The 27,884-nt window shown below is 40.3% G+C and overlaps 1 protein-coding gene across 2 annotated transcripts in view; it reads left to right on the forward strand.

Annotated features, from left to right (window-relative positions):
• Positions 1-5,009: 5,009 nt before the first annotated feature.
• COL21A1 (collagen type XXI alpha 1 chain) overlaps positions 5,010-27,884 on the forward strand; it is an 82,794-nt gene continuing 59,919 nt past the window's right edge. For both annotated transcript variants that reach the window (XM_063125046.1, XM_063125047.1), the window contains exons 1-8: positions 5,010-5,132; positions 8,435-8,986; positions 15,324-15,492; positions 15,631-15,847; positions 16,765-16,938; positions 17,447-17,524; positions 18,941-19,024; positions 22,678-22,740. In XM_063125046.1, coding sequence (XP_062981116.1) covers positions 5,045-5,132; positions 8,435-8,986; positions 15,324-15,492; positions 15,631-15,847; positions 16,765-16,938; positions 17,447-17,524; positions 18,941-19,024; positions 22,678-22,740 — 1,425 coding nt within the window. In that variant the 5' untranslated portion in view covers positions 5,010-5,044. The remainder of the gene's footprint in view (positions 5,133-8,434; positions 8,987-15,323; positions 15,493-15,630; positions 15,848-16,764; positions 16,939-17,446; positions 17,525-18,940; positions 19,025-22,677; positions 22,741-27,884) is intronic.

A 27,884-nucleotide genomic window follows, 5' to 3' on the forward strand; every position in this document is an offset into this window, starting at 1 on the left:
GTTTTCATGTGTAAGCCAAATGCAACGGCCTGGTTGTGAAAACTGTTCACGTCACAATGCAATATGAGAGAAGTGTTAACTTCCTCTTGGGATACAGGCTAATCTAAGTGACCTTTAACTTAGCTTTGGAACACTGGAAAAACATTGAAATCATACTGTCTTTGGCTTTAAAACTGGGAAGATCAGCTAGCAAAAAGGCACAAAGGAATTGAAGTACAGTATCTTTTTAAGTCCTGTTGAACCGGTGGATACAAAAGGCTCAAGCTGGAAGGAGTGAATTAGATATAATGTGGAAGCCAAGCAGAGGCTGTGCTTTGCTATGTAGATCACCAGATATAGGCTATTTCGATTTTCCAAGCTGTTCCTTGTAAGGTGCAAATAGTTGTGCTCTGGTGATACTTAGGTCTGCACCAGGATTTTGGAGGAGGGATGTTGAAGATGCTCAGCACAGGTATTCATGGAGGATCTTCCCTTATTAATATTAAAGCATCTGTTTCAGTGTAGTGTTGATTTAGTATAGTGATGTTGCTGTAATTACCTTGCAAAGTATTACAGTTTTGTGTGTGTCATTTGTCGTCATGGTTTTATCCACAGTCCATCAGATTTGTCGGCAAAAGTTCTTTAAAATTAATAATCAGCCCTTGATGAATTCCTTGTTGATTGGTGTGAACTGCATAACCAGACCATCTCATTAAAGCAGTCTTTTGTTTGGTGAGTATCTTCTCTGTTTCAGCTAGTGAATTATCTTGATTGTTCTTGTTGCAAATATCTTCTGCGCTTGCTGTCCCTCCCCATCCAGATAAAAAAAAAACTTCTCTTGTTCCTAGTTGTGTTGGATGGGGCGGGCTAGTTGATTTTCCAAGTAGCTCCCCAACATGGCTGGTGAATATAATGGAGGTGAAACCAAACTAATTCCTAGGGGACAATGCAAGCATGTAAATGCATATGTCTCTATCAGCGCATGCGCCAGTGTTACAAGCCCAAACTCTGAGAGAGAACTCTCCAAAAACAGATGAGCAAAGAACAATCCTGAATACCAAGCTGATTCTGAGGCCACAGCTAGACCTAAGGTTTATCCTGGGATCATCCAGGGTTCGCCCGTGCCTGAGCACTGGATCCCCTGTGTGTCACCTAGATGAACAGGTTTGACCCCTGGACGATCCAGGGATAAATCTTAGGTCTAGCAATGACCTGAGTCACGTTGAGGGGAGCTTGGCCATCAATAATTTAGGGCAAGTCTACGCATTCTACATCCGACATTTTCAGCCATGGTCTGCTGAGATGCTTTATCTGGAATTCTTTCACTTTTAAACACAGTGGCTATTCATGGGAGAGAGATCCTCCTCTTGGTCTGTCAGTTAGAGATGTAAAATTTCCAGAAGTTTTGAAGCCATGGAAAAAAACACATTTTTTTCTGGGGGTGGTGGGTGGGTTCGGAAAAAAATGGAAATTTTCGGGAAAATTGAAATAATGCAATATTAGCACTTTTTACAGATTGAAAGTCATTTTGTTACTTTAGGAACATAAAATGTAATTATGTCCAAGTTGGTTTGGCATAAAATTATTACATTTGGTATATTAAAAGTACAGTGTATTCAAACAATTATTACAAACTGAATTTACTTTTTTTAAAAAACAACAACAACAACACCTTTTTTTTTTTTTTACCTTTTTGGTAACAAATGGGGCTACAAGCTCCTGAACTCTTAGGAACACCTGAACTGTAAGGAACCTTTTTGGTTTTGCCACTTTATGAGCAGGCAAAAAATAATTTTAAAACAACAATAATAGAGGAAACCAACGATCAATGTTAGTAACAAAGAAATTTATTTATGTCTTCGCTAGTCCTTCACAATGTCAAGCGGACATAAAGCACCCATCTCCATAAAAAGGACTGTGAAAAAGGGGGAACCAAGATTCAAAAAATATGCATGAAATTTAATCAGACTCATTTTCTGAGCTATAGCTATCACTATCAGTTTTTAGTCTCTGTTTCAGTGGCAGTGGCCCCTAGAGGCAGAAATGTATCTTGCTTTTGCATTTGAGAGTTGTAGTCTCAATTTGAACCTAGGACTTGCTTGTCCTTGGTGTACAGAAATTGTAATCTAAAATTGTACATAGTTTTTAGAAATCATTTGGAGAAATAAATATCTGAACACCTTGTCTTAAACATTTTATTCATCGTGCTAAAATAAAACATCCCACAATCCATTTTCTTCATTTCCCCCCCATTTTTTTTTAGAAAAAACTCAAAAAAAAAGGCTTAGGAAAAAAACGGGGGGAAAACCCATATTTTTTGGAATTTTTCTGTGTTTTTTTTCTAGGCTTTTCTCTAGTCTGTATTGAATTTGGAATTTATTCTAAAGAAGGGCTTCCACCTGTGTTGAAGGGGCCGTTCACCTTTTTTTGGGAATGATGTTTAATGTATGAATAACTTTGGTTTTTGTTTCCTCCGTGCTGCCATTCTAATTGTCTTCAAAGTAATATCTCTAGTGGGATGAGAAAGTATACTGCTGTGATAACAAGAAAAAGAGCAGGTTTCTTTGGTATCCTTTCTTGCTGGTGCTTCTCTCCATCCTGCTTTGTATTATAACCATATTTATATCATATTCATTTGTGGTGGCTTATCTTTTCTGCAAAACTGCCCTAATAATAATAGGATGTTGTTGTCATATCTTTTGCTGAGTTTACTCTTATGTTCTATTGATTTCAATGGGTCTACTCCAAGTGGGACTAAGTCTGGAGCTAACCCTTACAGTGCAATCATAAGCACGTTTACTCAGATGTAAGTCTGATGGGTCTTGCTCTCTAGTATGTGTTCTCAGAATTGTAACCTTAAGGGTGCAATCCTATGCATGTTTAGAGAGGGAAAAAAGCCTACAACTGTGAGCATTCTCCAGCCAACCGTGTTGGGAGTCATAGGGGGAATGCTGGAAGTTGTAGGGCTTTTCTTTCTTTCTAAACATTCATGGGATTGGGCCTTAAATGGATAAACTACAGTGGCATGGATTTCAATTGGAAAACTTGCACCAGCGAAGCTCGATCTTCTGCTAATATTACTATCTAATGTCTAATTCCCCAAATAAAAGTCGCTCTACCTCTATCATGCTTGCATTTTCTCCTCAGTGGACTAATGTTTTCATTCTGCTTCTATTGAGTGCATTTCTACACTGCTTTTTTGGGAACCAACCATGGTGGTTGGCATTGTTGGGCACCATGCTAAGGCCCATGCCTCAGCATGGTGCCCATGCTACTAACGACCTGAGCCATCTGGCCCTCGGGAGACAGCGAGTGGGTGTGAGATCAAGCAACAATAGCAAGGCAGCTGAGCATCAGCTACTGCTGATTATTTCTTCATTTATATGCCAGCAGTGGGTAGCTCACTGAGAGTATCTTCCTAGGGACCGTTCAAAAACCTGGAGTCATCATTGATTAGCTCAAAAACGAATTCAGTTTCTCACTAGACCCTGATGGTAAGCTCCAGCTCAGTACATCTGCAAGATCAGCATGACATCCTGTTTGGAACCAGCTTGGCTGACAGTCTGAAAATAATGTTTTTTATTGACAAAGCTAGTTGGAATTTGGGTTTATGTGATAACTTGCTGTTCATAATGTTATTTTTGTCCCAGGATCAGATCTCTATGAAACCCAATCTTTTGAATGGATGAAGTGCAGATCTGGTCCACCCATTGCAGAAGACCACTTCATACTATTTGTGATTGCTGATTATTTGTGGGATGGCCTAGGAGCTGAACACATGTTGCATTCCTCATGAGGTTTCCCACATACCAAGTCCAAGTCATGTTTATTGTACTTAGCAACCAGCCACCATACAGCTTCACATAGATGTGTTACTTTCATTTCCCACTTTCAGAAATCACAGTAGGGAAAAGAGTGTGCCGATTTCTGTGTACTTGAGGTAATTTGTGTATACTGAACAAAGCCGTTGGCATGTTTTAAGTCACCTTTAGGATATTGTAATGCTTGAGAGATTTCTTTCTTTTCCATTGATATTCTACTAATGTCACAGCATCTCTGTGGATGGTTAATGCAAGCTGCAGGCCTCCTATACACAACTGTATTTTGATTTGTAGTTCTAATTATGATAGTGTGCCATTCTTCAGTCATGTTAGGAATGCATACATAGACTACTGACACCCTAGATAGTAGCAGTATCTTCCCTTTTTCTGTTGGAGACATGTTCCAGTGAACCCCAGGCGTAGCATGGGTTGGGACACTATTTGACTCAGTTGTTGTATGACTAGTTTCTGACAGTGTTGAGAATGGTTTGACTGGGGTTGCAAGAGTTCTTGACATGGGAAGAAGGAGAGTCAGTGTGATGTAGCAGCTAAAGCGTTGGACTGAAGTCGGGAGATGTGGGTTCTAGTCCCCACCAAGCCCTGGAAATCCGTTGGGTGACTTTGGGCCAGTCACAGACTCTCAGCCCCAGATTGTTGTTGTGAGGATAAAATGGAGAGGAAGAGGATTATATACTCCACCTTGGGTTCCTTGGAGGAAAAAAGGCGGGATATAAATGCAATAATAATAATAATAAATAATAATGAGCTATGGGCTTGCAGCTCCTTGCAAGCAGCGATGTCCCTGTTCCACGCAGCTGGGCCATATGATTTCTGCATGTCAGGTACAGTAAACCTGGGGCTTTTGCCAGGGCTGAGGGTTCGTTGGGAAGCATCCGCACCATACCCCAGAGTATTGTAGACTGAGCCCTTTCTTATTATGGTGAATGTTGGACTGTTATCCCACAAGTGTCAGAGAAACCATGTAGGCTTTAGTTAGGGTATGATATGATATTGGTCTTTTAGAAACGTATTAAGCAATTTAGCTTTATACATTTAGTCATATCTCACTCAACATCATTAAAATCATGAATTGCAATTAGGACTAGTCAGGCAACAAATTGATTGATTGTATAGAAAGCTGTAATACTTTAGATAGGTTGCATTTATGTTTTAATACAAATGTATTAAAATAACGGTGTTTTCCAGTTTATTTTAGGATTTGAAGTGCGGGAAATACTGTATACATGGCAAAGAACATCACATTTCTTCAGACAGTTTTAATGTTGTTACTACACGATTACATATCAGCTGAAGATGGTGATATAAGATCAAGTAAGGAACAACTTCATTTGTTAATCATGGCTAGTTAATCAAACGTAGAGGCTTTCCTAAAGAAGATTCCCATTTCCCCTCTTGTTTGATCCTCTTTCCTCCTACAGTAATGTCTAAGCAATTTTCAGAATTGGTAATATCTTTTGTCATGGATGTACATCCATTAGCAATGCACCTTTAGGGCCTTAGATGTAGGTTATTGTATTTCTGCTACATAATACAATAATTCAGAAGTTACAAGTTCAGACAGTCATGAGGAAAGTTTCTGAAGACTTCTTCCTCCAGTTCTGCAGGAAGGGAATTCTTGTTTTTGTAGAACTTGGAACACAGGGCTTTACCTTAGCTTATCTGGGCTCACAGAGTATCTAGGTCTGCAGTACTGGTCTCTCTTGGTTCTTATTCACACTTCGGCCTAGTTCAGTTCAGATGTTACATTCCTTGTTCAACAAACCACAGTCTGTGCTTCTCCTTCCTCACTCCCCTTTTTACTTCACCTCATGGGCCTAGCTTAATAAAGGCTTCCTGGATTGTTAAACCACAGTTTGCAGCTGGGGTCTCTAGTGCAGCACCTGTACGTGTCTCTTCACCTGGAAGACTAGGCTGAGGCATCTGCCAAGCAGCTATTTTCACCTTCTCCAAATGAATGGAGCAATTTCTCCATCACTTGGGGGTGGTGGTCTGAAAGCCACCTACACCCCCCCCAAAAGCTGAAGGGTAGCGGTTAAAGCTCACCCCCACTAATGACTGTTGGGGCTAAGTCTCCTCAAGCTTACTTTTGGTAGCGGCTTCCCCCTCCCTGTTCAAATAAATGGATTCCCCTATTTATTTTAATAAGGAGGGGGAAACCCTTCCTGCCAAGAAATAGCTGGAGATGGGTAGGAGCCCATCCCCCATCAAGGAGCCTTGTCGAAATAGGGTCCTTGACAGAGGGTGGGCTTCTCCCCCCCACCCTCAGCTGATTTTCTGTAGGATAGCTTCTTGCTCCATGCAAATGAATGGAGAAATTGTTCCATTCTCTTGCATGGGGATGGGGAGAGATAGAGGGAAACCAGAGTGAGAGAGAAAATACAGACATAGGCCTCAGCTAGATGAGGGGATCGGAGGGAGATGATCTCACAATTTTATGATCGCGAGATCGTCGCCCTCGTCTACACGTAGCGCGCAATGTCAAGGAATGAAAAGTGTGTTGCGCCTGCCATTTTGTTTATTTTTGTAAGGGAGACGGAGCGCACGAGCACTCGTGCACAAAACTAAGTTTTTAAAAATAATAATTTCCCTGCTCCCCCCACCCCACCTCTTTGATGGGCACAGAGCTCCTGAGGGTCCCGGCTCCTTGCGGTTACCCTCACCACATAGAACGAGAAATGCATTTGCATTCGGTGAGTGCTTCCCACTGATAGAAGAAAAATGGAAAGTCCACATATGTGTGGGTCTCTGGATCATAGGTTGCTTACTCGTTAATCTGGTACAATGTTGTACTATGTGGTTAGAAGCAACCACCAGTGGTTAGATGTTGCCATTTAGTTAGGGTGTTTGAAAGCTTGTGGTTTCTCTCTAGTGAATTGTTAAAACCGCAAACCACCCTATAGTTTTTTAAATGGTTTAAGCCACACCCCTCCATGCTATGGAGAAATGATTGCTACATTTCCCCCACTCCATTCAGATGACTAATACCTCTGTTTCAAAGTTCTCATTTCTCAAAACAGGAACACCATCCTATTAATATAAAGCACTTCATAGAATTGTAAATGTATGAAACAAATTATTTATCAACACATAAAAGCAAAGTAACACATATTTAGTTTTTTAAAAAACAAAAAACTGTGTTCTGGCTTGTGGGCAAAGAATGCGCCTGTGGCCACAAAAATAAAATAAAATAAAATAAAAAATGCAGGGGCTCCATAGTCTCTATTTAAGATCCAGAAAGTCTTAGTTTTCCCACAGAATAATGAAAAATGGCTATAGTGTCCTTCTGTTCAGTATCACTTTAGGGAGCAAGCTATTGATAAAGAATTTGTGCAATTTCCTTTTTTCTCTTGTTAGGCTGCAACCCCACACCCTGCCCAATAAAATGCATTGAAGTACATGGGAATCAGTATGCACAAAGTAATTTAGGATATATTGCACATTTTTCTATCACATTCTCCTTCCCACCAAAATTGCTTGTATAGTATTTTAGTCCACCAATGGCTATAATAATGCCCAGTGATTCCGGCCCCCCAGCTCCGTTAGGAAGTCATCAAATGGACATGGGGATATATTAAGCTCAATTAACATTTTGATGAGAGGTTCAAAATAGCCAGGTGATGGGATCACCAATAGGAGATATAGGCTCCAATTCTGAGAAAGATAGTTGGGCTTAAATCCTTTTGAAATTAATAGGACTGCAAGGTAGTTGTGGCTAATTCAAGTCCCGTTAATTTTAGTGATAGATGCAGTGCAATCCTGTGCAAGTTTACTCAGAAATAAATCTGACTGTGCTCAGTGGGTGGGGAGGAGTTAACATCCCTGGTTGCAGGAGCCTGAAGGCTGACTGACTTTCTTGAATTGGGACTACTGAGTACAAATAGATTTATTTATTTATTTATTTATTTAAAGAAATATCTTTAAATTTCTTTAAAGATCGAACTCGGGCTGTGGGGAGAGTTTCAGCTGCAGTAACTGCCACTTACCACTCTGTGCCACACGAAGCAGTTAAACACAGGGCTTATTCAGATAACCCACTAAGCCATGGCTAGGCTGCTAACCCTTTTGCAGCAAATGGTTAGTGAGCATGTTTAAACTGTGGTTTTGAGCTAAACATTATGGCTTAGTGTGCCGTATGAACTGTAAAGCATAATCGAATGGGAGAACAGATGAATAAGAACAGTTTACACAAATGAATAACAGTTCACACAGTGCAGGAAAAGAAAAAGAGAGGAAGTGAATCAACAGCCTACGTAAGCAAATAGGTCTTTAACTGGCATGAAAAGCTTTTTTAGTCTTGGTGCCACCTGTATATGAAGTGGGAGGGAGTTCCACAGTGCCTGTATCGAGAGTGCCCTCTTTCAGATTGCCATTTATCGAGCTGCAGGCAAATGTGCACTGCCAAGAGAAGATCTCCACTCGATCTTAATTTCCAGGCAGCTTGTGTTTGCAGAACTATGGTGCTCTCATCTCCTGAATGCTGGGATTCTGAGGGAATTGCCCTTAATGATAATATCTGAAGTTGATTTTTTAAAAACAACAGCAGAATATTTTTAATTCCCTCTCTCTCTCTCTCTCTCTCTCTCTCTCTCTCTCTCTGTGCTTATTTTTTCAAGGTTGCCGAACTGCCCCAGCAGACTTAGTTTTTATCTTGGATGGCTCCTACAGTGTTGGCCCAGAAAACTTTGAAATCATCAAAAGATGGCTTGTCAATATTACCAGTAACTTTGACATAGGACCAAAGTTTATTCAGGTTGGAGTAGTCCAGTACAGTGATTATCCTGTACTTGAAATTCCACTTGGGTCTCATGATTCCAATGAAAATCTAGTCAGAGGAATGGAATACATACAGTACCTGGGTGGAAATACAAGAACAGGGAAGGCAATTCAGTTTGCGATTGACCACCTGTTTGCTAAATCCCCAAGATTCCTTACAAAAATCGCAATTGTTCTCACTGATGGTAAGTCACAAGATGAAGTCAAAGATATAGCCGCTGAAGCAAGAAGAAACAAGATCACTCTGTTTGCCATTGGAGTTGGTTCAGAAACTGAAGAGGATGAATTGAGAGCAATTGCCAACAAGCCCTCATCCAGATACGTGTTCTACGTTGAAGATTATATTGCAATATCCAGAATAAGAGAAATAATAAAGCAGAAACTCTGTGAAGGTAAATATTGATACCTCTCTGCAGGGTGATTACACTTTCTAAAAGTGTATATTGTGTGTCGTTGCGATATGTGGACCTCACATTTCAGTAGCAAATGACTTATGGATCTATAGAAAGCAATGTTATACTGAGTTAGGCTGTTGATCCATTGAGCTCAGTTTGTCTACACCAGTCTTCCCCAGCCGGGTGCCTTTCAGATGTTTTGGACTACAACTTCTGGACTGTTGGCCATGCTGGTTGGGGCTTATTGGAGTAGGAAGTCCACAAGTTGGAGAAATGTGGTGTAGGCTGACTGGCAGCCACTCTCCATGGTCTTATACAGGAGTCTTTGCCAGGCTATATGTGCATGCTGCACTTTGGGGAAGATGTATGTGTATACCTGCTACCCGCTGTGTATACAGGATTCCTAGAGATTGTGTGAGCTGGTCCTTAGATGCCGAAAATCCTAACTGCCTTAAATAAGTGAATTTTTGGATTTAAACATGTCAGGTATACCTTAATTCTGCTGCTGATCAGAACTGGGAAAGAAAGTGTTGTATGCAACAGGTTTGGTATTAAGAAAGATAGTCTTTGCAGGAGAAGTGAGGCAATGAGACTGCCTGCCAAGGCAGATTTTGTAATCGACACATCTGGCAATTCCCAAGTCTAGACGAGCTGTGAAGTGTATGAAAAGTCTGGTTAGCTGATGCTCCCCCAGCTTTTTTCAGCAACCTTTGCAGTCAGCTGATGCATATTTCGCAGCGGAGTGAGTGGAGATGCTTGAGAGAGGGGACTGATCCATTGAATGACTGTCAAAACCACCAGGTGTTTCCGTAGGGTCAGACTGAACGTGCTGTCTTCAGATGCTTTAGAAAAGAAAAAGGATGAATGGAGAGCTATTGCTCTCATCATGTACTCAGCCTGAGTAGAATCTACCTATGCTTCAGGTAGAGCTGTCGGCTTATGCTCCTCCTCAACAACCCATAGTTCTGCAGAATCTGGCTTCCTCCTCCTCCTCTTCCTCCTCCTCCTCCTCCTTCTTATCATCATCATCATCATCATCATCATCATCATCATTATTATTATTATTTATGCATTTGAGAAGTTAATGTATATACCACCTTTCTGCCAAAAATGGTGCTCAAGGGACCAATTAAATGCATATTAAAAGCAAAATCTTAATTAAAACAGAACATAAAAGCAAATATGGCACTTAAGATATTTAATGCACACCCTGCAAACCCAATGAAATACATCAGATTTCACAGCCTTCCTGGATATAGATTGCTAGTTTTAAAAATATTTTAAATAATTCAGGACCGGTGCTGTTAGCTTTGCAAGCTTATGGAAATCAACACATTGTTTCAGCTCTTGCTACGTTGCCACTTCCAAGCCTCTCCACCCTCCATTGTCTCCCCCACATGGTCAAAAATAGAGCTGATTTAGATGAGACAGTGGGAGATCCATGATTTGGATCTGGGTCACAGTATTGGATAGAGTAGCTCTTTTCAATCAGTTCATTGAAGGCAACCAAATACAAGTTTTAGCCAATTACATAGACAAAAGTTATACACGGATAGCATGTTATATAAAAAAATAGATAAAAAGTTATAAAATGTTAAAACATACATGCACATACAACTAAAACCTTACATCTCAAGGCAGGCCACATGAGTTTGTCTAAGATGAGCAGCCGTCACAGCAAATTACAAACCTGTCTGTACTGAACAGTAGATATTTGACCTTGTCCATATCACTGAGGGTAGGAATCACCCTTAGCTCTTTTCTCCCATGCCATTTCCCCTGATCTGAATTGCTCCTCTCCGGAGCTGCTGTTTACTTTGTGGAATTACTTGTATCATGGAGGTTAATAGTGCCCTTGCCCGGCACTATTCTCAGTCTCCACTCTCCCCCCTCCCACACTTACAATTTTAGAAAGTACAGGAGATTTGATATAGTGCTGTAATATCATCTGTTTGGGGCAGGATCTCTCTCTCTCTCTCTGCTTATGTTCTTTGTAAGGTGCACTGAACATGGATGATGCATGCATTGTTATTATTGTTAGTTATTTTGGGCTCAGAAATTAGCAACATATCCATGAATGCGTGCTGTTAAGATGCATTGCAGTTGAGTGTAGAAACTGGGTCCATAAAATGTTAGTTAATTCTATTATCCTTTTTGTTTTAAAAGACTGGTAGCAACAAAATAAAACATTATTTAATATCAGAGCTATACCGTAAACCTTCCAGCTGTGTTTTAGTGTGTGTGGGTGTTTTTAAAAAGTTTGCTTTGAGCCATGCAAATAATACTGGCATTTATAAAATGTTGGTTTTCTAAATAAAATAATGGTGCTTCTTGTTTTTAATAAATTGTTTGCTTCCGTATAACTATGAGTGTTCAAGTGGTGTTGCTTTATACATCACTGTATGACAAGTTTGGAAACAGGTTACCTGCCTTTAAGTCCATGTCTCTCAATGGATAACCAGATTAAGAGGCCATTTCCCAAACCAGTTCTGGAGAAGTAGCTGTTGTTTATGCCAACTGCACTGCCATTGCTACAATCAGAGGGAGTTTGCGAACAGGTTTTTGTTCTTGTTGTTTAGCATAGCCCTCCTGGTGGTGGTTTGCCAAATGCAGTGCATGAAGAGTAATGCATGCACAGGCAAACCTCACGTGACTGCCACTGTTCATGGCACCAGTAGCTTCCAGTCTGCATGAGCAGCAGCTACTAGACTGGAGCTAATTGCAGAAATGGACCCTTGGTCAACTCACATTTGGAAGACTTCATAAGAGTGAGTTGATTAATTTTATTCAGTATTTTGAATGGCTGTTTGCATTGTAGCAGAATATGCTACAGTAAAACTTCATTACCTCTGAATCCTGCTAGGAAGCTGGACAAGCTGGAGCGTGTTCAACGAGGATGATCAGGGCTCTGGAAACAAAGCCCTATGATTAGAGACTGAAAGAACTGGGCATGTTTAGCCTGGAGAAGAGAAGATTGAGGGGAGACATGATAGCACTCTTCAAATACTTGAAAGGTTGTCACACAGAGGAGGGCCAGAATCTCTTCTCAATCATCCCAGAATGTAAGACACGGAATAATGGGCTCAAGTTACAGGATGCCAGATTCTGGCTGGACATCAGGAAAAACTTCCTGACTGTAAGAGCAGTACGACAATGGAACCAATTGCCTATGGAGGTCGTGGGCTCTCCTGCACTAGAGGCATTCAAGACGCAGCTGGATAGCCATCCGTCAGGGATGCTTTAAGGTGGATTCCTGCACTGAGGAGGAGGTTGGGCTCGATGGCCTTATAGGCCCCTTCCAAATCTACTATTCTATGATTCTATGAATACTGCCTTCTACTGAATCAGACCATTGGTCCATCTAACCCAGCATTGTTGACATTGACTGGCAGCAGCTCTCTGGGATTTTAGGCAGGATTCTTTCCAAGCTCTACTTGGAGATGCTGGGAATTGAACCGGGGACCTTCTGCATGCAAAGCAGATGCTCTACCACTGAGGTATGTCCCCTCAGCTATGCTTCAGTCATGCACCTTGGTTACCATTGCAGCACACCTATAGGCTTGCACTATCCCTGTGGAATCTCTATCTGTTTTTTGAAGAGCAGCACATCGTGCCACGTGCCAAGGCTGCCTTTGGGAATTCCCTGAATTTCACAAGCAGACTGCTGTGCTGTTTTGGGAGCTGCTAATGGGGGCGTGGCTTCTCAGGCTGTCGCCTTTGTCTCCTCATTTGCATCCTTCTCCTTTCTAGGACAAATTTCACTTCTCTATTTTCTAAGAAATCTGAGTAACAGAGGTTTTACTGTATATTCTATGTCAGTGAAAAGAAATGTTGGCACTTCCCTATATTTTAAACTCTTTTAAAAAATTTTTTTAGGTTGAGCGCCCAGTATTGTGTTCTCTCTCTCTTTCTCTCTCTCTCTCTCTCTCTCTCTCTCTCTCTCTCTCTCTCTCTCTCTCTGTGTGTGTGTGTGTCTAAAGAAGTGTTCGGCCAACTTTGAATTTTTTCACAATCACATCATACTTCTTAAAAATGAAAGTGGTTTCAAGCTTATAGCAGGCCCTCTGGATGCGGAGAAGTCAAAATGCAATTGGTTTAATGCAAGTAGACTCAATCCCTATATTGTAGTTTGCGGTACTCCCAGTCTGGCTTCAGATTTTCTAAGCTCTGGATACTGGGCCTTCGTGTTGTTGCTTTTTGGTTCCTTCATACACTAGGTCATACAAATGAATGGATACCAGCCCACAGGGGCCATCAGGTTAGGAGCAAGAGAGAGTGTTGGCAATGGCTGGCAAATGGTCTGTCTCTTTGTGGCTTCTAGAAAGGCAATGTGTAAACAATAGGCATAGTTAAACTATGGAATTTGCTATCACAAAAGTGTAGTGATGGCCATCAATTTGGATAGCTTTAAAAAGGGGATTAAATTCCTATGTACACCAGTTGCTGTAAAAATAAGTGGGAGCTGCTATCACACTCACATCCTACTTGTGGGTTTTCCACAGGCAGTTGGTTGGAACTGTAAGAATAGAATGTTGGACTAGATGAATTCATGTCCTGATCCAGCATAGACCTTCTTCTGCTCTTATGGTTCAGGCATAAAGATAAACCATATTTTAGTGTTATGAGAATGAACTGTGGCAAGCCTTGGGTTTATGCCATCTGTTCTCAAACACACCCTTTTTCATGTGCAAGAGGCGGAGATTGAAATTTTTGATTTTCAATAAATTGCAGTTTTCTGGCATGTCCAAACCTGTTATGTTAATGAATCACAATTAGCATAAATTACAATTTCCTGAGTTCAGACATAACAGGATGAATACAGTGTATTCTTCTACTAAGTTCACAAGCCATAATGGTCTCCGTGGGATACAGTATCTGGATATTATGACTTATACTTTGAATGGGCAAATTTATGTAATTTTTTACAGCAATTTTTTTTACAGTGATAGGAATACCATATTACATTACAGTTTTTAAGATTAAAACACAACTGTACTCATTCAAATTTGTACAAGCAATAAAGAAACAAATATGTACAACAATCAAAATTAAGTGTCCCCCCCCCCCCGGGATTTATTAGAAGAGCCATGCATGGACTTGAGATGTATCATAGAAGTCAGTTGTTGCAGGATAAGAAACTAGTCTATAATTATTATTATTTTGATGTATGGACTGCAATAGAATGTTTTTCTCCATAAACGTATGGCATTGAAACATTGGCATTTGGTAAAGGTTATTCCAGGTTGCCAGGATTTACCCATTATAATAATAATAATAATAATAATTTTATTTCTTACCTGCCTCTCCCTTTGGATTGAGGTGGGGAACAATATTAGTACAACAATACAGTATAAATTAGATACATAAAATTAAAAGAGCATATAAAACCAATACAACATCAAAATAACAATCAATACACTTCTGAATAGGGTGTATTTCTTATATGGGTTAATATTAAGCAGTAAAACTTTAAGTGCTTTGTAGAAAAATATTTTATTCACAGGTTGAGCTTTCAAGAATCACACTGATCATAAAATGAGTAGGAGGATATTGCAGCTGACAACTCAAGCTGGAATCTGAAAGAAAGCCAAGAAAAAGCCATTCTTCCAATGAAGTAGAAACTATTTTCAAATGGACTTGAAAAATACCTAGATTTGAAATGGACTTGTATTGGTGTTCCGTTGTACGTGCTTGTGTTATATGGTTTTGAGTCTAATATAAGCACCATTTACATGTATTTGTATTTCAGTTAAGAGGTTGTGAGTCCATTTGTATATCAACTGGGTCTTGTGTTTGTGCTTGTGTTTTTTTGTGTACAGACTCTTACTGTGTGTTTTTCTCTCGTGCAGATTTTAACTATACCAATGTAAATAGAACCTTGTAAATCAAGGTTGCTTTGGCTTGATTACTATCTTTCCAGATCATTGTGGGCAGCCACACACATACACACACACACACACGTTTCACTTGCATGTATGAAAATGTTTGATACTATTGTAACATGCTCCATGGTATCAGACAAAATACAGTGGCTTTGTCAGTGGTATTAGTAGTCCAATGTCACTGAGGAAAAATATGATCAAACAGTAGTTCGTTTTTATATAGAACACAAAAGTCCATGGTGAGTTTCCCATTAAATGTTTCAAAAGTTGTTTCCAGTTGGGCTGTCAGGCCATGCAGTCCAATAACTGAATTATTTACTTCAGATAGACTGCTTAATTGTGTACTACTCTGATAGTGTAAGATTGCCCCGAATGTGTTCCAGGTTATATATTCTAGTACTTTGATATTACATCTGTAAATTACTTGGTTTGTGCATTTTGTCACTTTATAGAATCTGTTTGTCCAACGAGAATTCCTGTGGCATCTCGGGATGAAAAAGGATTTGATATCCTTCTAGGCTTAGGTGTGAAGAAGAAGGTGAAAAAGAGAATTCAGGTCTCATCTACGAATGCAAAAGCTTATGAAGTAACTTCACGCATTGATTTGTCAGAATTGACAAGGTAACTTCCTTTTAGTGAGCTCTATCATTTCCTAATACAATTTGACTTCCTTATAATGTACTGAGTAACTGTCCTGGAATTCCTTAAGGAATTATGTTTTGTTAAATATACATATATATTTTAATAATTGCTTCCCAGGGATGTCTTTCCAGAAGGCCTTCCTCCATCGTATGTGTTTGTATCCACTCAGAGGTTTAAAGTTAAAAAAACATGGGACTTATGGAGGATTCTAACCCTGGATAGAAGATCACAAATGGCTGTTACTGTACACGGCGAAGACAGAACATTATCATTTACTACAACAAGCCTAGTAAATGATACTCAGGTTGTTACTTTTACTGCACCCCGTGTAAAGGTAAAGGAAAATTCACTTTTGGATTGAAATACCATACTGTGCATTTAAAGGCAGAGAGATCTAATACCTCACTGTGTTTATAACCAAGCATAGGGATAATTCTCACTTTACCCTTGTTTCTTGAGTACTGAGATCAGGACTCAAAATATTCATACCTCTTGTCAAGTCTAAATGGCATGCGATGTAACATCTGCCCTCTTTTCTTTTGCGATGTGTAAGAAAGCAGACCAGAAATCAGCCCTGATGTTGGGTGGCAAGTACCTGCTCATGTTTAATGATGTGGTTTCATTGTGGCACAATGTGGAGAAAGCTGTTAGCCAAGCTGGAATGGTGCAATACTAGCTGTAGCTGCATCCTCAGTTCTCTTAGATGTGGTATTTGTGCCATTTGCCAAGCGGTGTGTGTGTGTGTGTGTGTGTGTGTGTGTGTGTATATATATATATATATATATATATATATATATATATTGTCACATTGATCTGAATATGCCATCAATTTCTTGCTGTTGTTTTTAGAATTGTACTTTTAGCTTAGTTTTCTTGTTGTTGTTTTTTATTCTCGGTGCTGTTCTCACTAAGCCTTCGGCATAGAAAGGCAGGCTATTAATACCACTTAATTAAAAGGATGAATGATATATCTAACTATCTTCCAGATAGGCACAAATTTGGCATGGTTATAGTTCATCTATAAGCAATAATGGGAAAAATCCAGAGTTTTAGATTCTTCTCTGTTAAGTTTGACATAATATTGGGCAATTTCTTTAAGTCATTATAACAGGTAATGCACCTTGTTGATTGAATTGTTAATTTAGATAAATGACAACAAGCAAGTCTTGAAAGCGATTTACTTAATGTTTTTCTATTTAGGAAAGTGAATATTACATATATATTTAGTATACCCTCTCATTTCCCCCCTAGACATTGTTTGATGAAGGCTGGCATCAAATCCGTCTCTTAGTAACAGAAGCAGATGTGACGTTGTATATAGATGATCAAGAAACAGAAATGAAGCCATTGCATCCTGTTTTAGGGATCTATATTAGTGGACTAACCCAAATAGGAAAATATTCTGGGAAAGAGGAGACTGTACAGGTATATTACTGTTCAGAATACTACTTTTGTGGAAGACATAAAACAATAGATTTATAGCCTGATCCTAAGCTTGATTTACTTGTCCAATTATGTTTAATAGACTTTACTTTCCAATAAATGGGTTAGCAAAATTGTTCATTAATACAAGATTTCATTTGCGCATGTGAAATTAAATTCTCATACATCCCTAAAAATAACCTGATTACGTCAATGAGTGAATGTTGGAACAAAAGGCACCTGACAATCTCTGAAACACAGATGGAATGGATTTAACAAAATCCATACATCCTTACCTTCATCTCTCAGCATCCCTACCCAGCATGGCTGGCTGAGAGAGGCTGGAAGTTGTAGGGCTTATTTCTGTTTAAACATGCATGGCATTGCTCCCTATGTGAATTTGTTTAACATGGCGAAACTCCAGATGGTGACTTGTTCTCCCTTTATTTTATGTGAAGGCATTTAAATTAAGTACCATTAGAAACATAAGTTTATACTCTTTGCATTATAGTTTGATATCCAAAAGCTAAGGATCTACTGTGACCCAGAACAAAACAACCGAGAAACAGCCTGCGAGATACCTGGGATTGTGAGTATGATGGAAACTTTTTTATAAAGATCATTGGATATTCTATATAAAATTGTATCATGGAGAAGAAGAATTTTTCCTATGAATGTTTTCTTCTTCTTCCTCTTTCTCTTCCTCTTCCTCCTCTTCTTCTTTCTCTGTCTCTCTGTCTCTCTCTCTCTCTCTCTCTCTCTCTCTCTCGTGTGCTATCAATGTGTTTATACAATCTGTCTAGGAATTTTAAAAATTTAGGCTGCTATTCATGAGACAAGTCAACATGCTTACAAGTTCAATGGTGATGGATTTTTCTATCAGATGTGTGTCTCATGCAGCCTTTTCTAAGCTGGTGCTCTCCATATATCTTGGACTTCAATTCCCAGGAATCCTAACTATTGGCCATGTTGACTGGTGCTGATGGGAGTTGAAGTCTAAAACATCTAGAGGGCACCAGGTTGGAAAGTAAATTGTGTATTCTTACCGATGGAAGTTATTACACAACTTCCTTAACGAAGATATTACAAATAGTTCAAGTGAGACATGGGTCATGTTAAAACAATAACTTTGGCTGATTAAAAGGTGCAGGATGAGGATTTGTATATAGAGACAACTCTCCATGTTGATCTTAAACAGTTTTTTTTACAGCCTTTCTGAAAATGCTTTCTTTTCATTTCAGAATGGAGAGGTAGGCAAAATCATTTCAAACTGACTTTAAGGTAGTATTACAACTTCCTTTTATGCAGCTGTGTGTGTGTGTTTGCTGTAAATTCATCATGATTCCATCAGGTCAGAACATGCTATTTGTTTGGCGTAGTGAGGGTTTTTTGCAAGCCATTTTTGCTATAATGACAGATTTATTTTTTTGCCTTTTGAAATTCTTTTTAAAGTAAATAATATTGTGTAGACTGTTTTTAAAATGCAAATACTCCATAACTCAGATTAAAGTATTTTTATATTGATAGTAGTATTTTGTTCTCACATTGAAATAAAGTTTCAGTGTAGTCCTTATCTATCAGTGGGCATTTGGGCTCACAGAAGTGTTAGATTATTAATTCTTTTGTTTCTCACAGAACGCAGTATGGGGATTATTGACTTAATATGTGCACGTTTACTTGAAAATGAAGCCAATCTTCTGATTTCGTCAACATATTTGAATTAGAGCCTTCCCCAACCTTGCTCCCTCCAGATGTGTTGAAATGCAATTTCCAAAGCTGGCTGGGGGATTATGGGAGTTGTAGTCCAACACATGTGGAGGGTGCCAGATTGGGGAAGGCAGGTTTTTTTTCAGTGGGGTGGTGGTCATGAAACTGCTGTCAAAGAAGCAAGTTTCGTTGATTTCAGAGGGGATTTCAAGGGTGAAGAACCTTGACCGAGAAGATGGTTAAAAAGTATAAAACTATTTCTGTGTGTACGCTTGAAAATAATTTTTGTTTTTGATAGTGCCTGAATGGACCTAGTGATGTAGGATCTACGCCACCTCCTTGTATATGTCCTCCAGGAAAACAAGGTCCACCAGGCTCCAAAGTAAGTAGAATTATGGCAATTTACTTTTTTGGCTGTGTTTAATTCTATGACAGTAATGCAAAAGACGCTAAGTCTAGACCAGTAGTTATTAAACCTTAACACACCAAGACCCCACCTCACATTTATTTACAGACCCTCAGAATCTCATAGGCACACACTGATGGTGAAAATTGGAGGGGGCATGCGAGATGCAAAAAGGTTGGAATTGGAGTACCGCGAAATAACTCCTCAGTGCTGGACTTTATCTTGCCCCCTTGATTAGCCAACATTATTTGAGCCACAGAAGTAATGACAGCCAAGGCATTTTATTGATTTAAGCTTAAGTGGCCCATTCAAACTCTAGCAGCCCTCCTCTTGGAAGTTGAACCCAGGAGAAATCCGTGAGAAGTTCATATAGTGATTTGCCTAGTGGGAGCTTTTCTGTGCAGGGCTTTGATGGTTGCTCCTATTCACACTCCCTTGTCTTGCATCCATTGCATTGCTTCAGTCTTCCCAGGGCACAAAACCAATTGGTTCTGGCTAACTCAAGCTATGGTCACAGGCCTGCCGAGACCTCCTGTGGCCCTGCCAGGCTCCCTGTTCCTATCAATTGATTGATTTAAACAATCTGGGAGGCTGACAAGCAAGGCGGGTGTCAAGGGTAGGCCTGGCCAGGCATTTGCCAGGGGGCCACAGCACAGCAAGGGGCCTGCTGACAGGAACCCCTTGGAGTTGCTCCTCCTTACGGATGTTGGACAAATCTGTCTGAGGGATGAAGATAATTGAGCTTTCACCAATTCAGCCCCCTGCACTCCAGTCTGCTTACCTAAGAGCAGGACCAATTCAATCTGCATTGAGTTGGGCCTGCTTGCAGATTTTCAAGTTTGATTGGTTTTTAACACCTTTTACGCAAATTTCGCCTGCAATTTGCTTAATTTGTGCAAATTGCTGCTGTAATTTTTTTATTTGCGCACATTGCAGGTGAATGAAATCAAACATACTACAGCTGCAACTTGCCCAAATTAAGGCTGAAATTTGCATATGTTGCATCTGGCCTTTGATTTCCTAAGTTCATTTCTTATCTTTCCAACCATTAGTCCTTCATCCTATGCCATGATCCTGCTGCGATAGTATCCCAAAGGACTATTTTAGGCCCTGTATGTCCATTTTATTACTCGGCCATTCCTTCCACCCTTTATCTATACTTTCTTCTCAATTGTCTGAGGGCCAAAATAGACATTACTATCATTTTTACTTTAGAATAGGAGTATGGCCCTGTATCTGAATCAGGATTGTAGCTGGTGGTACTGGGGCGTTAAGCCTCCCCTGCCACTATGGGCCTGATCATGGGGGGATGGGACACCTGCAATTTCTATTGCAAAATAGTGGTCTAGGAACTCTGTCTTTAAAGTAACCTCTTTTTTTTGGCCCTCAATTATACTCTGTGTGCTACCTCTACTTCTGCATTTCTGTGCATAGAAATGCCTTTGGGGAAATTGAGCTCAGACACTGTGCCAGTTTGCAGAATTACCATGGGTAAACAAGCCATGGTGGTTGGTTTCAGCCGTGCCACATGCCAGGCGCCATTTGCCTAGTCACCTGTTGTGTTGTCCAAACCTGGGTGGTATTGCTTGTTGGAAGGGAAAACAATCCTCAGATAACTCATGGGCTCTTGTTGGGTTATTTGAGAGTTGTTTTTACTCATCCAACAAACCATGATGCCCTGGTTCGGATGACATTACAAGCTGCACCAGGCCAGGTAATTAGGGAAAGCTTGTCAGGCGTGCACTGTGGCTTAAAATAAGCCACTGTGTCTTGTTTAACTGAAGGTGATTGTTTGAACTGAGCCATTGTGTTTTTAAGATTCTGACAACTATGAAAATAACAAAATATATTCGTATGGGACCAAGGCTTAATTCTTCTAAATTCCATGCAAGCCCTTGGTTGATAGATTTTTTTTTTTTAAAGTAGAGAACTGAGCAACTTTTCAGTAACAGATGTTAGCTTTTGTGCTTAATATTGTCTGGTTTTCTTTGGAAACATTTACTTTATTAAATTCAGGGTCATTGATGGTGAAAGTCATTGGCACCAATGGAACAGCCTGTTCCTACTTTTCCATTGGTTCATTTCTTTGTTAGTATTGAATAAACTATGAGAAGCCAGGAAAGGTAGACTATAAATAGGATACATACCTATATAAATAGAACAATTTATTCTCTTGTGTGCATTGGGGGGGGGGGGCTGAGAGAATAAAATGAATTGAAGCATGTTTATTTGATTAACCTGAGATCTAAATGTGGCTTCTAAATTAAATGGGGTATTATAAAATAGTTCGATTTTAAATAGGGCATTTTCCACAAGTGATTCATTTTAATTTAGCATAGTTCTAAGACTGAATGCATCAGTAAAATTAAGCAACTTTGCCCAGGTTTTGGGCCATACGGTTGTTGCTTAAGACATAACAATTCACACACCATCTTTGGTTTGTCCTCCTGTAATTTTCGGACATCCTTTCATACTCTAGAAGGCAAAGGTTAGGATCCAGATTTAGGTATGTGCAACTTGGCTGGTGGAAGAGGACTTCCCTGCCCCCTCCTTTTTGCGACAGACCCTCCAGGCCCCTGAAAATGCTACACAGAGGGTTGGGGGATCCTGCTGAATAGGTTGAGCTGAGGTGTAGGGAAAGAGGGAGGATTTTCCCAAAGCAGGGGAGAACGTACCTTCCATGTTTGTAGCCCTTCCCTCAACAGCAGGCAGATTCTAGATCTACTCTAGTGATTCCAACTCAGCCAACCCTCTGAGTTCCCAATGGAGCAGCCTACACTGTTAACATCATCCTTTCAAACTGTTTTTATTTAGTTATGCGTATTATAAAAGTCTGTAACAGCTTAAATATCAAGCATAGGTCCATATCTTGTGAAAGCAGTACCAGAGTCAGTGAGAATGTATTTCACTGGGAGAGTAAGGATTGTATTGTAAAGACCAACTCTTGCATAAAATGTCTCTGGGCTTATCTCCAAGGTTTTATGACTTTGAAAAAGTAGTTTCCTAAAGTGCCAAAAAATGGAAGACTAGTGAATAGGTCCATTGATCCCCCCTTTTGCCATATGAGATCAAGTTGCAGGCAAGCATTTCCCAAATGGTTACGACTCTATCTGAACCCTCCCCCACCCTCCGCTGTCACCCTATCAAATAATTGCCCTCCAAGCTGCTATTTGCATTGAGAGGGAAGCCTCCATTGACAAGGGTGGTGGTGGTGATGGGCTAGTTTTAAACTCTCCCTTGCCACAGTCCTGCTGTTACTGAGGTCCCCTTGTGGCTGCTTTTGTCATTTTTTAAAAAAATTGACATAGTAATTGCATCCCCACAATGAATATTATCCTTCAGAAACTCCCCCTACCCCCTAAAAGCAATAAAATTACAACAAAGTCCCGAACGTGAGCTTTTTACCACTTAATAGGATGGCAAGGGTTGTTTTCAGGAGGGTGGGAAATAAATCTCTACACACCCCCACCCCTTGCAAACCCTGAACTGCAGTACAAGGCTCCTGTTTCAGGTTGCTTGGAGGTGTGAACACAGGAGTACTCTTGTTAGTGACAGGGAATACAGTGCAACATTTGGTTGCTGGACTCTACTGGTTCTGCAGTATTCCAACATATCTGTTTTCTCTACAGGGAGATCCTGGACAACCTGGGAATCACGGCTATCCCGGAGAATCTGGTCCAGATGGTAAGCCTGTGAGTACTAAAAACTTAGTCATCTATAGTAATCTTAATGCAAAACCGACTTTACAATTGTATCAGAACATTACTAAGGATGACAGATATTTCAGTATAAACATTGGGATCATGCATCAGTGATGACTTGCTGAATTCTTTAAGAAGGAGAATCAGGAAAGATTCATACTTTGCACTGAAGTATTTGCCAAATTTTTGTGCTGCCCATTTTTTAAAAAAATGTTTACTGGTTTCTTATGTAGCAATTTCCAATCTTAGCACTACATTTCATAGATTTGTCTTTTCTTTTAGCATACTATAAGGTAGGTGAGGAAAACGTGGATTATAACTTATTTAAGAAACTGAAAGTATGACAAGTATGTAAAGGGCAAGTTTGTCTTTCCTTTACAGTTGTTGCAGTCCTTAAAAATAGAAAATGTTCATTCGATGTTACGTTGGCCCAGTGATAGCTGCATGGCAGCATTATGGAAACAAACCAGTGAACCTCTCCATGTGGCTGTTCTTTTTTTTTTAAAGAAGCACTCTATTAAAAAACCTCTATTAAAATAACATGTAAGTTGACCTTAAGTTTCAATTGGTTTGCCCACATTCAGCTTGTCACTGCTATCAGGTACTGGTTCATAGGTTTCAAAGTCTATCTAGGGAAGGAGACAAGCCCCCTTTCCATGATTAAGGGGAAGTCAGGCCATACTGCTGGTTCTGGCTGTGATGTCTATGCATTGAATGTGGGTATCTGAGCAGGGCAAGCCTAGAGGTCTACATGCACAGAGATCTATGTGCTTCGGTTTCTCCTGGGGCCAGGGCCAGAGAAACAGTGTGTGTGTGATGGATGGCATGAGCATATTGCTGTCACTGCACTCCAAGGACCTTGATGGTCTCCCCCAGTTTGTTGCAGTGGGCCACCAAGGGATCCTTGAACTCCCGCTGGGGGGGGGGGGGGGGGGGCAGAATGTAGAAGGCACTTTGCCGCTCAGAAAAGCTGTGCTGGATGACATTTCTTTTAGAGACAGAGTAGAGATTGACTAGAGATGGAGTGGTCTCTAAAATGAGATCACACCTCTCATTTTACTGACCTCTGTTTGGTCAGTTTCGTTGGGAGTCTTCCTCCACTAACGCTCTACCAGTCATCCCTGCTGTTTCATGGCCCCATGCTCTCCAAAGAGGTCAACCAGAGTTTTGACAGGACAGGAAGAACAGAAAAATCCCCCAAAGCTATCGGAATCCATTTGGATCCATCATTCTTCATGGGCTGACACTTGTAATAGCCCCCCCCCTCCTGGTGCAAAGGTTTAGTGCTGCTGTAGTTCAAACTCTTATCAGATAGTAAAAGGAAAGCAGCTACTCATTAACTGACTAGTCTTACAGCTAACTCCTTAGGATAAAACAGTATGTAACTGAATCAATCAAAAGAGAAACTTTAAGAAGACTCATCGTTCTGTTCGTTCTGTCAGAAATATGGATGGATTGTTACAGTTAATATAGGAGCTATGCACAATGCGTGAAGTTGTTAGAAAGGAGACACAATTTAAAGGTTCAAATTAGTTGAGTAAATTTACTAGGCAGTTAAAGTTAGGACAAACTAAAATGCTAAAATTTATTTATTTACTAGCAAATGAACCTGGCTTTGCACAGGTGAGAATTAGTCTTACGTTGATACATTGAAGCCTTCAAGCAAACTTACACAGCTATAAAATTTGGACACATTGTGCCCACCTCATCTGAGTGAAGCCGTGCCCAGTGACACCTTTAGACAAAGCTCTGCACCCTATAGCCTCCTAAGGGAGGGGTCTGTCTCTGAGGGGGTGCCCTACAGCATGGGGAAAGTCCATGCTGTAGGGCACAGTTATACAACTGTGTCCTTCGACCTACTATTGTTTTAGCTTCAAACTATGGAGTACAAAGCTATGTGCTAGTTAGTGAAGTCTGCCTCTAGTGGCTGAAAATCTAACTGCAGGCTTCAACCAAAAGGACACTCTTAAATTAATTAAAATCAATGTGCTCTAAAACCAAATTAACCCTGAAATGCAGATTCCTAGGGTCCTCTTAGTATAGATGCCACATTTCAGGTGTCTAGCTTTCATGGTCTTGGAGTTATGGTGATGACAGACAGACAGAGTGAGACACATCCTCTTTTATGATTATAGGTAATCATATGGTTAAAATGTCTGGTTAAAATTTGCTCAATGCAGTGCTGAATTATCATGCCAAGTTTGGTTGAAATTGGTCAAATGGTATTGAAGTTTTAAATCTTTAAAAATGTTGATTGTCTGCCATTTTGTTTCAAGATGAGGATGAAGTTTTCACTATGCCTAAAACTATTTCATATAGAGGTACAGCAAATCCTAAAAAAATCATAACAATTGGATGCACGGTTTTCAGTTCTGTGGAAGACATACCAACAAACACATCCATGGTGGGTGGGTGTGTATACACATACTAGACTAGATTAGACTAAACTAGAAGATTTCTGTACCACATAATAGCAGAAGGTGTCTGAGCAGTTCACAGTGATTAGAATCAGAACCCTTTCAAAAGTTCAGATCTTTCTCCAAACCATACAGCTCCTTTTAACCTTGGCAGTAATGCATTCAATGAATTTGGTTTTAATTCTTCAAAGCTCTTAGAATGATTCCAGAAATCTAAAAAATAAAGTAAAATAACTGCAAGTTAAGTAACATGGTCTTTATTGTTGTTAATGCCACTTAAGGTGCCTTATTTTTGCCCAAAATATATGCTGTATTTCAAATTCTATTTCTGGTCAGAATTGTATGCTTTGGTGGTAGAGGTATATTTTGTTTCTTTATCAGCTCTGTATGGAAATTTTTAGAAAACGTTTGCTGGGAACTGTAGAAATCTTAGGAGTATTGCCAATTACTTAGAGATCTCCATGTTACACTTCATAAAATGTCCAAATTTCTTACTTTGGTTGCTTAGCTATATTTTGGCCATGTTTGTAGGTACAACAGATGGTTGAAATTACTGTGGTGGTTCCCTTTGGATGCTGACACAGTACTAGTATGAAGAGAAATAATACCAAAAATACACATTTCCACGTACTGAAGATTGCACTGGAGGAGAGTCCAAGAATTTGAAACAGAAATCTTGGAGTATTGTTCAAAGAGAACTCAGCTAGCGGAACCGGTTATATTTTTTTCTTTTCTTTTTTTTAAAAAAGACTTCAAGTTTGAATGGGGTTTACTTGCGTATTTCAGCTAAATTTTAAACCCATCATTTCACCATCCATGATGGACTTATAATTGAGCAACTTCATATATATCTTGATTTGTTTCTTGCTATTCACAGCAGGTTTTCTAAATAGCTCTTGATAATAATGGTAATACAAAAAAAGATAATTGGAATAAAAAGCGGAGAATTATCACCTTCATAAATATATGATTTTACAGTCTTTATCAGAGGTACTCCTCTGAATCCTCCCTGCCTTTTGCAGATTGTAACTATATCAAGGATATAGTCACAATTTTGGCCGCAAGGGCCACAATGGGTATCTTCTGGATTGATGGAGCGTGCACATGTGTGTGCATGTTCATACATCTGCATGCACATGATCACATACAAGTTGCATACAACATCTCTCTCTCTCTCTCTCTTTCAAATAAGCACACAAGCACATGCACACATACAGATACACAATTCTCTCTCTCTCTGTCTTTCTCTCTCTCTCTCTCTCTCTCTCTCTCTCTCTCTCTCTGTCTCTCTCTCTCTCTCTCTCTCTCTCTCTCTCTCACACACACACACACACACACACGCCCAGCCACCACTCACTCAAATCCAACTCCTGGTGAAGACTGTTTCAGGGGCCTGGCATCTGGTTTGATCAGAAAAAAAAACAGTGCTCACAGAAACTTGCATTCTCAAACTACCCAGTCATCCAGGAATCCTGGTGTAGTATCCAATAGGAGTGCTGTGTGCTCCGCCAGCCCAGGTCCATGTGTGGCCATGATACGGTGCTTCCCAAGGCAAGCCCTGATTCTCGTGAAAATGCTGGTTTCTAGAAGGGGCAGGTCACACCCCTTCCAGAAACCAGCATATTGGCATGCGTCCAAGCTTGCTCCCAGAAGCGTTATGTCATTGCCGTGTGAGGTGGACCTGGGCTGGCGGTGCTGGGCGCGAGTGAACCACGGCTGGTGGGGGTAGTTGCATGTGGATCACCTATTGGATATTACCCTTGGCTCCTAGCCCTTCTCGTTCCTCTAATCCACTCCTTTGCTGAAGGGTCTTGACAGCCCAGACTCTGTTCCCTGGACCCTTGTCAGAAAAGGAAGAAGGAAAAATGCTCTAGAAAAAAGTTGCATGGTTCCTGCCATAGAAGGACCATTCTTAGAATATTCTTGGAAGCAGGCAAGAACCTTTTAAGTTCTGCTTCCTAGGATGCTCTAGGAATGAGGCTTCTATGGCAGGAACCATAGAGCCTCTTCCTAGAGCATCTTTCTTCCCCCCTAGTTTTTTTTTCCTGGGGGTCTGGGAGAATTCCAGGCATGGCTTGGGCCTGTGGCCCATGGGCCAAATACTTTGCACCCCTGCTGTAGATGGAGTGAACTCTCCAGGGAAACTTGCCTGGTGCCAATTTTGTTGCCTTTTCTGTGCCCAGCAAATACTTGGTTTATTTGCTCTGGCTTTCTAGAATGCTTTGTATCTGGTCTACTCCAATGCTAATCATGGTTCTTCTTATTAATAGGAGTTTGAAACGAGAGCTTGAACCAGGGCCTAATCTACAGCAAGCAGGATATTTGCACTATGAAAGCAGTATATAAATGGCAGGAGCCACACTACTGCTTTATAGCGGTATTCAAGTGCACTGACAACTGTTGGGACCCATTGACACAGACCATATACCGCTTTCATACCACTATATCCTGCTTGGTGCAGCTCCTGCCTTTTATATACCGCTTTCATAGTGCAATATCCTGCTTGGTGTAGTTTAGGCCTAGGTTTGCAAACTCTGGATAGGAGGGAGCCTGCTTAGAATTACAAATGGTCAGCAGTAATCCAGATATAATGCAAAAATGTGTGGATGGCCTATAGTTTGTCTTGATGAAGGATTTGCCCGGGGTAGATTTGCAGTAGCGGCAAGTCATCTACATGACACAGCTGCCATTGCGAAGCCATCCAGGGGCAAACCCCAA

The sequence above is a fragment of the Elgaria multicarinata genome, chromosome 4 (genome assembly GCF_023053635.1).
Source record: "Elgaria multicarinata webbii isolate HBS135686 ecotype San Diego chromosome 4, rElgMul1.1.pri, whole genome shotgun sequence".
Taxonomy (NCBI): domain Eukaryota; kingdom Metazoa; phylum Chordata; class Lepidosauria; order Squamata; family Anguidae; genus Elgaria; species Elgaria multicarinata.